The 17,748-nt window shown below is 37.3% G+C and overlaps 1 protein-coding gene and 1 non-coding gene across 3 annotated transcripts; both read left to right on the forward strand.

The window, feature by feature from the left end:
- Window positions 1–2,512: 2,512 nt before the first annotated feature.
- Window positions 2,513–5,003, forward strand: LOC113331180. Of its 2 annotated transcripts, none has more exons than XM_026577924.1 (3): window positions 2,513–2,931; window positions 3,388–3,623; window positions 4,170–4,506. In XM_026577924.1, the coding sequence occupies exons 1-3, from the start codon at window positions 2,602–2,604 to the stop codon at window positions 4,246–4,248; spliced, it is 645 nt and encodes a 214-aa protein (XP_026433709.1). In that variant the 5' UTR covers window positions 2,513–2,601; the 3' UTR covers window positions 4,249–4,506. The 2 variants fall into 2 exon arrangements, with proteins under 2 accessions (XP_026433709.1, XP_026433710.1); XM_026577925.1 differs by lacking the exon at window positions 4,170–4,506 and adding an exon at window positions 4,595–5,003 and having other exon boundaries at window positions 2,515–2,931.
- A 2,145-nt stretch (window positions 5,004–7,148) lies between these two features.
- On the forward strand, window positions 7,149–7,230 carry TRNAS-AGA. Its single transcript has one exon. It is a non-coding gene; the product is annotated as a tRNA-Ser (tRNA).
- The last annotated feature ends 10,518 nt before the right edge of the window (window positions 7,231–17,748 follow it).

Consider the following 17,748-nt stretch of genomic DNA (forward strand, 5'->3'; position numbering starts at 1 on the left):
AAGTAACGAACCGTACAAGTAGTGGCATTCAGTGTAGGATAACAAGTAGTAGTGGGCTCCGGATCGCCTGTCCATCTTTTCCCTATCCCTTCATGTCCCACCAACCACAGCATGACATTTGTCCTAAACTTACTCACCAAATTTAGACTGTTATCTGAGTGAACGGAGACGTTATCAGGAAAAGTATCCCGAGTTTTTTTTTTTGGCCAACCTTAAGGGAGGCCTTATGTGTGATGAGAAATCTGCAATTTGTCAGTCACAAAAAATGTCCCAAACTTTTAGAATTGAAACTTCAAATTTTTCAATTTCACAAAATTCAGGTTAAATATAAGGTAATCAATCGAATTGAAGACAAATTTCTGTCAAATTTAATCATAGAATCAAACTAATAGTTCAAATATCATTAAAATAGCCATTAGATAGATCAGAATCGATCGATTTCAGTTTCGGTTTCATTAAAAAAAACAAAAAAAAAACTATTTCACCATTTTGAAAGACCAATAAAGAGTATATTCTACTTCAATTCAATGAAAATAGAGCATGGAAGTACCCATTTACGTGATTTCACCTTTCATTTTAGTAAATTCGAACAAATTTGAGATTTAGAAAACTTTATTTTCTGTAAAAAAAAAAACAGAGATCAGAAGGAATTTCCATGGAGAAGATGACGGGTAATTGGCCCGGTTTTATTAACGCGTTACTGATATACGACCCGACCCGAAAGTTCGGAAATCTAATGTCTACTACTTATTTTTGAATGGATCAAATCTAATTTCTTATCCTCAACCGTACATACATAATCACTCAAATTGATAAACCCACCATCACCTAAGAATTAATTTACTAGCCAAATTTGAAATATCCAAGAATACACTTATAAACACCATGACTAGAGCTAATAACAACTAATTAAACATATCATTTTAATTCAGGCCTCCAAAAATACCAAAGAAAACAAAAAGTTGCATTTCTTTTTCAAAATAATGTTTAGGCGTTTAACAAAGCAAAAGGCTCCCTCATCAACTGGGTGGAGCTTCTGAGAGAAAATTAAAGAGAAAGAACCGGAAGTTAAAGAAATCCGTTTAGTAGAAGAGGGGAGTGGAAAGAAGGAACAAACTTATCTCGTTTGTTTTGATTAAAAATAAACTTAGTTACCAACATATCCCTTCCAGCTAGAAATATCTTGAACACGTATTGACCTTGCATTTAGTGTGTGACAACACGTGGTGTCCGATTTAGACTTACAACTAAACTAACACCCTGAAATAAGTTTCTAGTTTCGATTCTTTCAAACCCATTACCGAGTCACATGCCAAGTACGTGAATCTCTAGTATACTCATAGGCCGTGTTGTCATACTTCTTAGTGATTCAAGCATACTCCGAAATGCTGTGGAGGAAAATGCACGTTAGTATGTGAAATTGTGTGATCCATGACTTAAATGATAGAATAGAATATATACTTGTAAATTCACTATTTGTGGGTCTCTTGTCATGTCTTTTTTCCGTCCTCGGCCTCCCACCGCACGCGGTAATCTGGTCTATCTTTTTCTATTGATCTTAATTTTAGGAAACAGTAGACAAAAAAATGTCTGAAACGATGTCGAAGCAATCACTACCATTTTTTGATGATCGAAGAAAAGAAAAATTCTATAATTATTTGTTATCCACCCGTTACCAATCTAATTAAAAAAATTGATTCTACAAATTTATTTCTATGCATGACCAAATGCCATTCCTCGTTCTGCGCTTCAAAGATTCAAAACTATCTATCATCAATTGATTATTTTTACTGGGTAATTTGGTAGAGGTTATTTGGAAAAGAGTTCCCTTTTTGGATCGAATCACCATTCAACTAATACACAAACGCCTTTTTGTGCCAAACAGATTTTTTTGCCTAAACAAAATTGGAATAAACGAAATCAGATCAATTTAAAGTTATTCCTTAACATACTAATATAAATACCAGCCAAAATACCCATTGTGTCAGATTTTTAACTTAAAGATTTCTTTTTTTTTTTCGACTTAAAGAAATCTTTGATTGACACATATCTCACACCAGTTGGAAACCTGGAATACGGACCCAAATTCTGTACAAATTAAACCACTTGGTACAACACTATACAAGCTTAATCAGAGAATGAGGGAATTTGGTGTTATACTTAAATTCTTAAAGTTCAATGGAGACGATCTGTGAGATACAAACACTGCGAGACAGAAATATAGAACGAATGTGTATAAAATCCCGAAAAATCGGGAAGAAGATGGTAGAAAAATAACTACCGGTAACGTCCGTAGTAAACAGCGTTAACCCGTTATTATATGCTTGACACATGTCATGCTGTCGTTGGTGGGACATGAAAGGACAGGGAAAAGAGGGACAGGAGATCCGGAGCCGTAGTGGTGTAGGTCAAGTGGTTAGTATTCTGATTACTGTTAGGATTTTGGACACATGTCCATCATTTCTCATTTGTATCGTACGATTATAGTGTGAAAAGCTTCAGAATCTTTTTCTGCTCCACTTAGCATGACACCATCTCATATTTTGACTGTTCCCTTTCTTATATTTTTTCTCTGAAGAAGAAATTTCTAGGGCAAAAAAAATGGGTCTTCCCAAAAAACCCAATCGAAACCTAGATTTCCGTTCCGCCAAAGACGAGGCTTGGTACACTGTTGGTAAGGTGTCCATCAGCAAGACGAAGAACATTCTCACTGTCAGATTCGCTGGGTTTGATAAGGAAGATGATGAAAAATTCAGTATCAAAGATTTTAAAACAGTGAAAGAACTGGATGATTTTCTGAACAGATTTCGACCAGCTTGTGTTCAGCTGCAAGATAAAGACTGTGCTGCTTTGAGTCGTGGCTTTGAAGTTTGTGCATTGCTTGATCTAGGCGAAGAAGATAAAAAGTTCTATGATGGAAAAATTGAGTCGGTGAGTTGACTCAGTTACTGGTTTATTTTTTCCCGTTTCTTGTGCATGTGTTTTGAGTTAAGTTTTTAGGTTCTGGAGGTGGTATGCCTATGAGTTGCTTCAGAAAAAAAAAATGTCCATGAGTTGAGTTTGTGGTTTGATTTCGTTATGTGTTATTGAATCGGTGAGCGAGTTAATGACTGATTCATTAGATTCACAATCTATGTTTTTGATTCAGGGTTTTTGGGGTTAGTTGAATGTTCTTCTATCTGACTCTATAATATGCGTTTAGGGTTTTAGGGTTTTGATTCTTGTGTAGGTTCACAGCAATTTCTTTGATATCTTATCTTAATATGTGTTTGTTTTGGGCGGTGGTGGTCAGGATATAGAAAACATTTACTACATTATACCTTGGAAATGGTACCTGATCTTGTAGAATGCTGGTATTTGATACAATATTACATGTATTATCCGCAGATAAGCCGCAAGCGTCACAGACGTAAAGGAGGAGAAGAGACTTGTTCTTGTGCATTTGTAGTTGGGTGGTCAGAAGGTCCAAAGGCTAGAAGTACTCAACAGATGGGAATTGAAAGTATTTGCAAACTTGAACAAGGATCTCCATTGTTTGATCAAGCGCTGGCATATTTCGTGAAGATGTCGTCAAAACAGCTTGATTTGGTTTCAAATGAAAATCGATTGCCAGTCAAAAAAAAGTAGGTAAACTTTCAGGTTTGAATTTGCTAGTAATAGCTAATTGCCAATTAATGGGTGCGTAGTTTGGACCATTTTATTTTGTCAGCAGTAATTCGAAGTTATCATATCATAAGGAAATTTTGGAAAATCAGACTTGGTGGGATTATATGTCCACCTTTGTAAATACTATTTTGTCAATAAGATTGTGAGGACTGAGGAATACAAAGTACGCAGTAGAAACTTAATCAGTCTGTCTTAAATTCGTGTAATTATTTTGATTGAAGGTGTTAATTCAGTTATGAGTTATTGACTGCATTAGTCGTTTCTTTAATTGTGTCCATTGATTTCAGCATCCGTATTTGTGAGACATGTCGATTATTTCAGTTCAATGAAAACAACAAAAAAAGAAAGTATAACTTGTATACATTATCTCAGACACTGACATGTCAACTATAAGCTTTAGAATGTGGTATAACAGTAGGATAATCCATGCATTTCCATTCCCGTCAGATATATTAGTGTACGGCTAAACATCTGATAGTGTTGAATTCTGAACTGTGATTTAGAATACAATTGTTTTATACGACACACTATGCCCTTGGCAATGCATTGTTCTTGCATTTGGCGCCATCTGCGGCGAAGTAATTATGCTGCTGCGAAGAACTAGTTATTATGTAGCTGCAGAGAACTTTCAACGACTAAGTACTTCCTTCTGCAGCTGAAGAACTTAACTACACAATAAGGATGCAAATGTGAAGCTGGTGTTATGTGCTTGTCATGGGGTCTGCAATTGCTATTGACAAATTCAGGATTGTTTTTTCTCAGTTGCTAGTGACAAAATCTTTTTTCTTTTTAGAATATAGTTTGGACTTCAAAATGTTCGAATATAATTTTTCTCTGCAATTAGTCTATGAATGTTGTAGTCACTAGTAGAAATGTTCAAAGCTTGTTTATGGAACCATGAATCACTAAAAATGAAAGACTTGGCCAGGGGAAGGAGGGCGCAGACTTGACAAACAAAGGCAGGCATTTTCATACAAAATCAGTTGCTTACCACAAAGAAAGACGCACACTTCCTCAGCTGGCCCAGCAATCATATGCCTCCACAAAGAAACATTCAGCTACCCATATAGCAGACTTGAAAAAATAATGCTGCCATGTTGAAGAACATGACGGCTTCAAAGTTACTTTTCCAAACAAAATGTCCCAAAAGTAAAACAGGAACTGTCCTTTTTGAGCGTTTTCCAGTGGGAAGATACTCACATGCTTTTCCTGTGTCTTCTTTTACTATTCTCTTCTATCCAAAAACATGTAGTTTTGCCATCTGAAATGTGTGATGTTGTTCAGTTTAGGGCTTATAAATAGTTTGCATTATGAGTTTTACTCAATGCATAGAACAAAAAGAAGTACTTTCAAAGTTGTAAGTGACAGTTGTAGGGAACTGAACCAATTTTAAGGGGCAGTCGACTCAAACGTGGTTCAGTTTCTCCAACATCTCACCTCCAACTTTCATTAATGAGAAGAAGCAAGAAGGATATCATTGATGTTGGTAAGCGAAACAAGAGAGTGCTCATGAACTTGCAAGTGAGAGTTGAAGTAAGCTAAACCAGTTGCACATTGCTATAATGTGCGTGGTCCGGTTTAGTTTCCTCCAACATCTCATCTACAATTTACATGTATGAAGCTAAAGAAGGATCCATGTCAGTGATTGAAGTAAGAATTGGAGAAAACTAAATTCATAAATATTTGGCATTTCAATTTAGTTTTCTCCAATATCTCACATCCAACATTTACTATAACAACAAATGCAAATAGTGTGAAAGCGAAAAGAAAATAATGTGGAAGTCGTAAATGAGAGCCGAAGGAAGTTGAATCAATTGCACAATGCTATAATGCTTACAGTTGGGTTCAATTTCCTCCAACATCTGATTTCCAACTTTCACATCGAAGAGAAGATGATGCCAGTTTGTAAATGAAAAAATATGAGCATGTTGAATCCGGAAATGAGAGTTGAAGAAAACTAAACCAACTGCACACCGATATGTTGTCAGCCGTTGGGTTTAATTTTCTCCAACATTTCATTTCCAACTTCAACATCGAGAAAAGATGATAACCTGTTGAAGTCGTAGGTAAGATTTAAAGGAATTTGGACCAGTTTGCATAAAGCTCAAATGAGTGCAATTGGGTTCAAAATTCTCAGTTATATATACATACGGATCACAATCAAGATGCTCATACGCAGAGATTTATCGACTAGGTAAATGCTGATGCGTTCTGTGAGATTTTTCAAAATGTTATTCCTAAAACTGTTGTTTCTCCCTCTTGCTTGAAAATCAAGGAGAAAGAATCAGCAACAAAATGTTTACACCTTGCTAACTCAATTGTGCAGCTTATGCTTTATTCTTCATGTCGTTTTGCAACAAATTACATTATTTTGTCTATGACCTTTTTATTCTTCAAGCATTTCAGTTTACCAGAGTATGCTTTCAGTGTTTCCTGCTTCACTAGTCAATTTTGTGAATAAGTGCAAAAATCATACTTACAGTACTTATTTTGTTTCGTGTAGGCGTGTAGGCACCCGAGGGATGTGAATGTTGGCGACTGTCAGATATAGTGGAAAAGCACCCAGGGTTGTTGGGTGGTGGTGCCTTCGCGAACTATGTTACCTTTGTAGAGCACCATGATACTGGCTCTACGAACTAAAGCCTGAAAGCAAGAGAAATCAAGGTGGATTCCAAATAGATAAGGAATTTGAGATAGTACGTCGGTAGTTGTGAATTTACCGCAGAAGATACAGTCATTTTGCTCTTTCCATGTTGTTCACGGGAAAGCAGGCAACATAATCACTTTGTGTTCTGTAAATCATGCTTCTTCTGATGCTTAAAATCCTAAAAGAAAAATTTATTTATTTTTCCACATTTTTCTTGTCTAAGATGCCAATCCCGTAGAGCATTTGGGACTTATGTGAAAAACTTAAAATGCTCTAAAATTCTCTGAATTTTTTTTCTTTAGTGCCAAATGTTTTTATCCGGCACATCTTCTGCCAAGAGGATGCAGATAGAATTTTGCATATGAGAATGAGACTACCTCAAGCAAGGGACGACAGACTGGTCAAATCCCAGTAGATGTTCAGAGGTTGTATAAGCAAGATCTTTCAGGTGGTAAATTATCCATGCGCCTGCTATACTTATCCTTTTTTGGAATAGTGTAATTGCAATGTAATACATGATTTTGCGACTAAACTGCCTGGTTATTTTACTAGCAAGACACTATTCAATTCTTCGTGGAGCCCTTCACTGCTTTTAAAATTAAAACCTAAAATAGATTTTCTGCTTAAATTACTTTGGACCATTTATTTATTGTCTGATGTTATGAATCGCAGGAATGTGCTGACTCTCATCTGTATCTTTCTGTAATTGGTTCCCCAAAAGGGTGTGATTTGGGTAGAAAGCAGGTCTTTTTTGTCATTAATTTTAATCCAAGGGCTCTTTTGAATTAAGCTGTTTTCCTGTTATATGATTGACGTGTCTGAAGGGTACAACAATGTGGTCGTGCCGGAGTGGTTATCGGGCATGACTAGAAATCATGTGGGCTTTGCCCGCGCAGGTTCGAATCCTGCCGACCACGTATTTTTTAACCTACATCCAAACCCACCATATAGGATTTTGTAGCTATTGGACAAAGGGAGTCAGAAATCTTATTATGGAAATGTAAGCAAACAAGTTTTGGGTGCCTCTTCCTATGCTGAAAAATAATCAGGACATATGTGCCAAAATGTGGACACCCTCATCCATCGAAAAAATAAATAAATCAAACGTCTTTCTCACATTAGCAGCATGCAGCTAACAAACACAAATGCTATCCCACGCGACTTTGCGACACGTTTTTCCGCAAAAGCGGCTTCTTTACTGTTGGATGATTAAATCGATGGTTAGATTGATATTCAGAAAAGGACCCATCACTTTCAGGAGAGTACCCACAATTTTCAGAGTAGGGCCCACCATTTTTCCTAAAGGATTCAATGCTGTTAGATCTAGGTTTTAACATGATCTAACGGTAAAGAAGTCGCTTTTGCGGGATAGCTTCCCGCAAGGTCGTGCGCGATAGCACTGCTCGCTAACAAACAAATTTGTAATGCAGCGTAGGATAACAAGCAGTGGCGTAGGTTAAGTATTGTTTTTTGGATTTTTGGACACACGTTCATTTCTCATTGTCCCGTACGATTATCGTGTGAAAATTTTCAGAAACTTTTTCTGCTCCACTTATCAAAACACCATCTCATATTTGCATTTGCTTTTTCCTTTTCTTATTTTTTCTCTTTGAAGAAGAAATTTCTAGGGCAAAAGAAAATGGGTCTTCCCAGAAAAACCAAACGAAACCTAGATTTCCGTTCCACCAAAGACGGACTGTTGGCAAGGTATCTCTAAGTAAGGCGAAGAATATCTTGACTGTAAGGTTTGCTGGGTTTGATAAAGAAGATGATGAGAAGTTTAGTGCCAAAGATTTTAAAACCGTCAAAGAACTGGATGATTTCTTGAACAGATTCCGACCAGCTTGTGTTCAGCTACAGGATGAAGAGTGTTCTGATGTGAGTCGTGGATTGATGGTTTGTGCATTGCTTGATCAAGGCGATGAGGATAAAAAGTACTATGATGGAGTAATTGAATCGGTAAGTTGACTCTGATTTTAGGAAAAAAATTATGGAAAATGTGTTTTATGTGTTGAGAAGAAGAGGAGGAGTTTTGAGAGGAAAACCTAGGGTTTTTACAAATGAGTGATTCAAGTGGAGGGAATGAGATTGGTGAAGCTTCAAATAACAACAGTGATTGTGTTGATGGTAAGATTGTCTCAACTAATGATATGGGTTGGATGTTTGATGAGGATATGTTGATAGAGGAAGGCATGAACAATGGTTGGAATGAAGATCCCATTGCTCAAGATGAAGGAACCAACACTCAAAATGAGGAACCCCAAGGCCAAAACAATCAGGTAAACTTCCTTTACTCTTCAAATTGTCGGAATGGTGCTCAAAGAGGTCGAATCATCCACACTATGGAACAACTCAGAGAAAGGGTCGTCATAGTCGGGGGTTGTATACCCAAACGACTCTCTAAGGTCGTCAGTATATTGACACTACCAATAACGACTCAAACCTGCAACTTTTCCAGGTTATGAAAAATCGTTAGGATAGTGTGCTAAACATTGACGACCCTTTTTAACTAGGTCACTTAGAGTCGTTTTGTTGTTTTGCTTACACATTGACGACTCTAAAACCAAAACTCTCTGTAAAATGTAACACTTAGGGTCGTCATACATGTAGTCATATGAAATGACGATCCTAGCTATCAATTACTAATTTCTTTTAGAGTCGTTAGTTTGATTAGTTATATAAAATAACGACCCTTGCACTAGATTCTCATAATTTTTGATTTCATATAATCGTTTCATTGAATCGTAAAAGGCATACATCTCGCATAGCGTTGCATTGAAGGAAATGAAATACAATAGATAATAAAGGTGCACTTATACACTTAATCATATATGGCGTAGTTATACATAGTGCCTTCCAAGATAAAGTAGCAATCGTGGAGCTCAAACTTTTCCCCACGAAGCTCCTCATAATAGCGATACGCCTTCCCCAACTGAAAATGCAAATATACTTAGTTAGTATCGATCAAAGATTTTTATAAGTTTTACCTCTTGTTCAAATACTTACTCTCACAACACTCAGCATATCCGGAAAGGATTCCCTAACAGCCTTAAGTTCTCTTTTCAAAACATCACACTCGAATTGTATCTTCTTGAAGCGTTCCTTTACTTGTTTCAAAGACCTTGAGTTGCAATTTCCGTCCAACGCCACAAAAACGATGAATACACGGTTCCACCAAGCATCTGATGTTTCATCAATGTCTTTGTCTAGACTTTCAAAGTGGTTAGTGACTGTTTTCCAAGCTCTTGTAATGACACAATTCTCTTCATTAGTGAATGGAATCATGATGTTTCTCTTTTTTTTGCTCTTAAATGGTAATTAAATGAGAAGGAGAAGAGGAGGTTGATAATTAGGGTTTTGATATGGAATAGGTGAGATATGGGCCTCTATATATAGAATGGAGCGACCAAACTGCCTCAACCACATTTGGTTGAGTTAAATTCAAAAATAAATGCAACCACTAACATGAATCGTTAATCCGTAAAGATTAAAACCAAACGACTCTTCACATGTACCAGAGAACGACTCGTAGAGTCGTTATATTATATCTATACAAGGTGACGATTCAAAGTGAAAACTTGGCAGAGTTGGTTATATCTATCAATGTAGAGTCGTCACTTTATAAAAAAGATTCGTCATACATCGAGAAAAGGGTCGTTGGTCTACAGAAAATCTGGGTGACGACTTAAAGAGTCGTTCACCTGTAAATTATGCTGACGACTGTCTGGGTCGTCATATTAACATCTTACAGAGCGACGACCCTATACTGATTTTGTTGTTCTTTTTTTGTAGTTGGTTGTACGGGTGAGCTCTCAATCTGAACCCCTCGACACTGTCGGTCCGGATACCTCCCAAGCATATATGACCGATTTGGTACGTTTTTATTGTTTGAGTCAATGTATATCCATACGAAAATTGTTTAATTAGTGTTTTATAATGAACGTGTTATTTGTTTAATGTAAATGTGGTAAACAAAGGCTGAGGTCAAGGAATGGATTATTTCCAAGGCAAAAGAGAATATGTGAGTAATTGTTCAAAGCAAACACGTTGATTGTAAGAAAATGGAGATGGTAGGCGAGAGAGCGGGGGATAAGGAAGAAAGTCACAAAGGGAAGAACTACAAGTATGTGAAGAAGACGATGAGGGTCTAAAAAACTTCGTCGAAGAAGATAAAATCCCCCTTCAGGATTGTTTTCAAAAGGCATCCCGAAACTCTACTATGGTGGATGTATGGTATTCTGGATGGTCGTCACAACCATCCTCCACCTAGTACTCTTTTAGGGCACCCAGCATATGCCCTGATGTAAACCACATCAAATGGAAAAGGTTCGGCAGATGAAGCGATGTAGGCCCCTTAAGATTCTAAATGCAATAAAGGCGGAAGATAAGTCAAACTTGTCTATTATTTCCACAATCTACGCTGCCAAAGCAACGATCAAGAGAACTGAATGAGATGGTAGATTAATTATGCAACAATCAGAGTGGTTGGCAGAAAAACATAATGAGAGTCGTCACAGGTATCCATGGCAGATTAACGACTCCTAAATCAAACAAACAGTCGTCATTGACATGAAAAATCTAACGACTCTAGCCAAATAAATTCAAACCTCCTGGATATATTTTGTTAACCAAGAGTCGTCATTGATTTCATTATAAACACTGACGACTCTATGTAGAAATATTCTTTCCATCTCTTGGATGTTTTGGGAAAAATGGTCGTTAGATCTCTATTTTAGGATATTAACGACTCTGTGTGTTGAAGTGGTAAATACAATTAGGGTCGTCAAAGTACTATGAAACGAAGATGACGACCCTTGGTATGAAGAAGGGAAATGTTGTTTGCATTGGAGTACTACATGGTTCTAACGAGCATACTTGAAAACATAATATTTGCAACAAACACAGGAGTTACCAAACATAAAAGTACTCGAAACAAAGACTCCAAACCAAACACATAAGTTGTTTCAACAAACACTTAAGTTCAATTCATAAAGTAAAATTAGCATAAGTTGAAGTCGACCATCTCGACCTCGACCACCACCTTACTGCCTCCCTGACCTGCTAATTCTCCGGCTTTTCTTAGGAGGAGCACCCTCTGGGGAACCAACATCTTCCCTAGTAATTTCTTGTACCTCTGAGGGATGTTCATCATGATGTTGGCTACTTTGTCCATGCTCATCAACTTCTTGTGCTCTTTGGCTACGTGATTTCCGGCTCCTCTTACCTTCCTTAGCCAGCTCCTTGAACATCTTCTTTGCATTGGGATTTTCAATGTGCATGCAATAATCTGCGTACCGACGTTGTTTCGCAGGATCCATCACTTCCCCTTTGTCAGCCGAGCAACAAAAATCCTTGACAAGAAGCTTCATTCGCTCCCTCTATATGCATTCAAAAACAATTTCACATTAAATCTCTTATATGTAGATGAATAACACAATTACAAAATTAAATACTCACCACTAGTGTCAGAATGGAAGTAGCATCTCTACTGTCGACTTGAGAAGAAGAATAGGTGGATGCTCTGTTGGTCCTCCTACCCGGAGTCGGATCTACCCATATCACCCTACCATGGGAGAAGCCTTCATACCATTCGACGTAATCCGGTGTTGCCTCATGACTTTCATCCGCATGCACCCACCATGAGATGTCTACAAGCCTAGAGTGTCTATCATTCCAATGCTTGACATCAACTTCAGGTTCATAAGCCACCTTTATACCCGCTTCGTCAGCCTCGCACTTTTCCAACTTGTGCTTGAACGGAGGTACATAATCCTCATCGGGTGAATCTTGAATAAAACCAAGTTAACGCATGATTCTTATCGGATTGTACATTGAAAAACCGTTAGGGTGAAACAAAGGGCCATGGTAATACACGACATCTTCCATTGCGCCAACTCTGTAATTCTTGTACGGATTGAAGACTACCTCTTTAGCTGTGATGTTGTCAAGTTTTTGACGCATTTGTATCAACGCATCAGTTTGTTACCTATCTTGAGAACCAGTGAACAAGTATTTGGTTCCCGTTGGACTACCTCTACTCCATTGTGGGTTGAGTTCCACATCTTCATTATCTTTGATCAGTGATGGGAAATGATCATAAATCCACACCTATAGCAACCAATGAAATAGACATAAATAATTCAATTTTTAAAATGTACAAAAATAAGAAAACTTTCATCAATCCAAATACCTGGATTAGAGCCAAATTCCCATTAATTTGAGAAGTTAGTTTGCGAGATCCCTGAGAAAGCTGACCATTCAGGTGTGCAATTATGGCAGTCCCCAAAGAGTACTTGCTCACATCTTCCAAGGGATCCAAAAGCTGAAGAAGGTTGGCGCTCACCCGGTTACCTTTGATGTCAGGAAATATAACCGACGCAAGGACATACAACAAATACCCAGCCGCCGCATAGCGACATTCCATATCAGAGAGACCTCCTTCTTTTTCCTTCTTTTCTGTCCCAGAAAACATGTTCCTAATATCTACAAGTTTGAACTCTTTCTTCGGGTACTTAGGTCCCTTCTCGAAAAGCCCATTAGTCTTCTCGGAATCCCAGCCAAACAAGTTCTTGGTCCATGTACAGATGTCTTCCCAACTAGGCCTTCTCTTGAACTTCTCACCGGTTGATTTGCCTTCGACCTGCAACCCTAATATATGTTCAGCGTCGTCAGGAGTTATCGCCATCTCACCAAAAGGAAGTTGGAATGTGTCGACTTCAGCATGATACCTTTCACAGAAACTAGATACTGCGACCTTGTCATACGCAATCACAGAGTTCAGAACGACATTGCACAAACCTGAGTTTTCAACCAAATCTCTAACTCTTGCACATTCACCTTCTAGCGGCCACAACTCCATTTTCTTGAAAGAAGATTGGTGCTGGAAAAGACGTGCGGCATCCTTATGATCCTACAAAACATAAACAAACACGTATTTAAAAAAAAAACATAAACAAGTTAACACCAACTAATCAAATAGCAAGCAAATTTGGGATTCTTACGATTGTCTCACTAATGCAATGAGCCCACGATCCAGGATATCCAAATAGAACTTTGCCCCCATCTCTAGGTTCTCCTCTAAGTTTACCACCTCGAAGAGGACAACATCAAATGAGTAGCGGGAACGTGTCTCGCACTGGGTGCAATATCTGTTCCATCCTTCTTAACCCTCTTTACCGATTTTTCGCCTTTGCATTCTCTTCCTCATCCTCAACAGTGGTTTTACCATCATCACCACCTTCATCCTTTTCATCATCATTACCTTCATTCTCTTCCTCCTCATCATCATTATCATCACCGCCATTATTACCTTTATGTTGTTCCTCCTCATTACCATCATCCTCATCATCACCACTACACCATTACCTTCACCCTCTCCTCTCTTGCTCTTCTTCTTGTTCCTCTTCTTCTTCTTGAATCTCTTTTCTTGTATCTCATGTTCTACACCCTGTTCCTCCTCTACTTGCTCTTCTTCTTGTTCATCTTCTTCTTCAGCACTAGTGTTAGCTGAAACAACAGGAGTGTCTGATTCTGACGAATCGGACAACTCATTACCTTTGTCTCTTGGTTCGGTGATAGAAAATGATACCTCACTCGGCCTTCTTCCGCGCAATGGACCGGCAAGTAAGTATTTATCGTTGCGGGGAGGTTTCGAAGGAGGAGTTATCGTGATTTCAACCTTGTCTTTCGTTTTCTTGTCACTACATTCCAAACACGAATTTTTTTTTATAAGACATCAACTTTATCTCTATCAGTTAAAGAGTCGTCAATGATATGCTCTAACAAAATAACGACTCTTCATTACAAAGTAACGACTCTAATTTATAAGGTAACGACTCTTTGCAAAAATTGGACAGTGAGGATGATTTTGGTCCTTAAAGGGTCGTTAAAGATTAAACTTGGGTCGTCAAACAAGTAACTGCCGACCCTTTAAAATAGATGACGACTCTAGGGATTATAGATTACTAACGACTCTAGTCTAGGGATTATATACTACTGACGACTCTATCGTTTTCTCCAACAGAAGGCAGTTCAAGTTCAACCCAGAGTCGTTATGCACTAATTTGGGGTCGTCAAACTACAGTCGTCATCTTCAACCTAATATGGCGACGACTCTATTATAGGGAACAAAAGGTCGAAGTAGCAGAACAAGGGTCGTCATATTTACACTAACAGGTTAACAATTTTTCATAGAAAAAGCATGCAATGTAAGAGTCGTTAGGGTATTATTTCTTCGATGCTAACGACTCTCACTCTGTAACTTCTATTTTTCAGTTACCAATCTCGATTACACAATCAAAAACCAACCAAAACATCGAATAAGATGTGGGTTTAAGTTCATGTACCCTCTAATTGGAGCCATTCCCTTTTTGGGTTTCGATTTGCTTGCTTCAGGAGTTCTTCGCACGTATATCTTTGCATTCACCGCATCTACAAGATTAGGAATTTGAAGTGCTTTGCGAGCGGTTTGCTTTGTTTTAGCCATATTTGTAGAAGAAGTTAATCTTCGATTAAAGTTTTATCATCGACGATTACGCTATGAATCGGTTCGAAGAATTTTCCTCGGTGGAGGTGGAGTCGTTAATGGTGGAGGTGGAGAAGAGAAATGGAGGAGAGGAAGATGAAGATAAAAGAGAAACTGATTTTCTCTTTGATTTAATTAGGGTATATAGATTAGGGGACTTAATTAGGGTAGTTAATTAGTGAAACTGATTTTCAATTAGTGAAGGGTAAAATAGTATATTCATATTGCGATATTTATACCCCTGAAAATTTTGGGGGGCAAACAAAATTCCATGGCCCCCAATTGGAAGTTATGGCCCCCTAATTAAACTAGGTTTTATAAGTCTACTAGAAGAGAATGAGATGGGTCTAGTTGTAAATTTATTGAATCAAACATCTGGTATCCACCGATTGGTTTTGAAGTTTATGCAGGAATCATGATGGGTGTAATGAATTTTAGAACCAAAAGTATGATTTTGGACCCCAACTATAGTACTTTTATCTTATCAAACTCTTGCATACACCCGAGAACATTACCCACTTTATTCATTACATCTAACTCCTTTAAAATCCTAAGCTCCTTAGGCTCCACGTTGAACGGTGATCGTCACCCTCTCACAGAATTGCTCTGTTTCACTTTTCCTCAAAGGAGAGAAAAACAAGGTTTTTCTTCACAAAATAAAGTAATTTATTTATCATATTTTCTTAAAACTGTCTTTCCCGAAAAACCAAAAAAAGAAAAGTAAAACCTCAACTAAACCTAAAACAAGACTTCTGCCTCCACCTTCTTCTCCACCATCTACACATCTGTATCATCCTGATATATTCACCTATCTTCTTTTGTTCGTTGATTTACCATCATGTATCATATCTGTCTCTGTGATGGATTTGATTATTTTATTTCAAAAGAAATCAGTTAGGTTTAGATTTTTATTTTTGACGTTTAGTTTTGTGCTGGAAGCTTTGTAAATGGAGTTGGTTAATTATTGCGGTTTGCGGAAGCAGTTCAATAGCCTGACTCGACCTAAAAAGACTCTCTTTTACTAAACAAGAGATTCAGTGCAGCTGAGATGTTACAGGCTTCAAACGATTTGAAGTGATCAAATATCAGAGACCGATAGCATGTAAAAGAGTTCCAAACGATTTCTTAAGGTATTCATTTCTTTTCATCCCAAACACTTCTCCCCTTGCAGAAAAACCCTAAAAGGTTTTTTTTGTTTTTTTTTTTTGTTTTTGTGTTTTTGTTCCATGCTTCCTCACTAAATTTAGTTCTGCTGATTTAGTTTTTTCAATTGTTCAGATCTGTAATCGTATTGATCAAGTGAAGCATTGGGGTAGTAATATTATGAATTCATTCAATTTATGTTTCATGCACTGGCAAACAAGAGAAGTCGCGCACTATGTTGACTGGTGAGATTTTGTTTTTCTAATGCGGGTTTTTTTTTGTTAGGGTTTTCAAATATTAATCTCTTTGAATATATATATCAGTTTTTATCTTATAGTGTATTGTTGGTTTTTATAAGGTTAAACTCCAAAAGCCATATCTTAAATTTTGTATAGTAGATACATGCAATTTTGTTGATGATGGGCATTCACTGGCGTTTTTATTTCACATTGTTTGTAGGTTTTGAGGTGCGATCAGGTCCAATTACATTCTGGAGTTCTTGGTGTAAATTTTTGGATGAGTTACCCTAAGCCATAATGATTGATCTAAATTGCAGTATTTTGATTATTAAGGGTTTCTTATTTGATTTTTAGGTTTTGTATTTTGATTTTAGGTAACTGTTTGATTAATTATGATGTAATTTTCAGTTTCAGTACTTGTGATAACAACTCACATGTAATATAAACTTTCGATTTTTCTTTTCTTTATATATCATGATTTTATTTATATACGTTTTGTTGCCTCCTACATCGTTTGCTTATGTTTTCTTTCTTCTTTGCCATCTGATGTGCTGGACGTAAGTATTTCTATTAACTTCTTAATCTCTTTTAGGTATCCCTCCTTCACCACCTTCGGCTCCCTCCATGCTAATTGGAGGGTTAAATTCTGTTCATGGAAATCACACTAGGACAATGCATCCTCTCGCAATTACTATTCAAAATTTCAAATGAGAAAGAAAGGAGGGATTGGCGGTAACATGATTTGTATCATTATCCTCTGTGGTAGTCATTGGATTATGTATATGGGATTTTCTTGGCTATTATCTAGAAAGCAGGGAGACATTTAGGCCTCACCACCATTGAAATATGTATCATTATCCTCAGGTAATAATTTCGCAAGAGGTATTAAATTGCCAGTTTTTCGTCTTTATTTTCATGGAAAAACTACCAAGGTTCATAAAGGTAGTTTCTGATTACCTAACTCGCAGCCATTTTAATAAGTCGATATTTGGTTTTTTGATGGCTACCAATTATTTTCTGACCAACTTCCGGTATACGGTAGTTATAAGCAATAATATTATGGAAGTATATCAATGAGTATCGTACGCAGGTGGTATTTTCAGTTCAATTGGATATCGAAGTGTCCAACACTAAATTGAAATTTTAATGCAGCAGGTATGGACAAAGCCATGATATCATGAGGTGGGCTAAGCTCTACATCTTGCCCTAGCATCAGAACATATATGGGACAACTAAAACATTTAGTATATCAATGGGTAAAATCGTACGCAGGTGGTATTTTCAGTTCAACTGGATATCGAAGTGTCCAGAATGCAATTGAAATTTTAATGCAGCAGGTATGGACAAAGACATGATATCATGAGGTGGGTTAAGCTCTACATCTTGCTCTAGCATCGGAACATATATGGGACAGCTAAAACATTTAGTATAGATGAGATTTTAAAAGCCACAAATGACTTTGATACATCAAAAATAATTGGATAAGGAGGTTTTGGACTTGCAACGATGATGAATTGTATATGTACGTT

Source organism: Papaver somniferum, unplaced genomic scaffold (genome assembly GCF_003573695.1).
Source record: "Papaver somniferum cultivar HN1 unplaced genomic scaffold, ASM357369v1 unplaced-scaffold_125, whole genome shotgun sequence".
Lineage (NCBI taxonomy): Eukaryota > Viridiplantae > Streptophyta > Magnoliopsida > Ranunculales > Papaveraceae > Papaver > Papaver somniferum.

Coding starts and splice junctions, on each gene's coding strand:
- LOC113331180 (XM_026577924.1), top strand. CDS start 2,602: ATGGGTCTTCCCAAAAAACCCAATCGAAACCTAGATTTCCGTTCCGCC. Junction 2,932..3,387: donor ATGATGGAAAAATTGAGTCG/GTGAGTTGACTC, acceptor TATTATCCGCAG/ATAAGCCGCAAGCGTCACAG. Junction 3,624..4,169: donor CGATTGCCAGTCAAAAAAAA/GTAGGTAAACTT, acceptor ACTGTGATTTAG/AATACAATTGTTTTATACGA.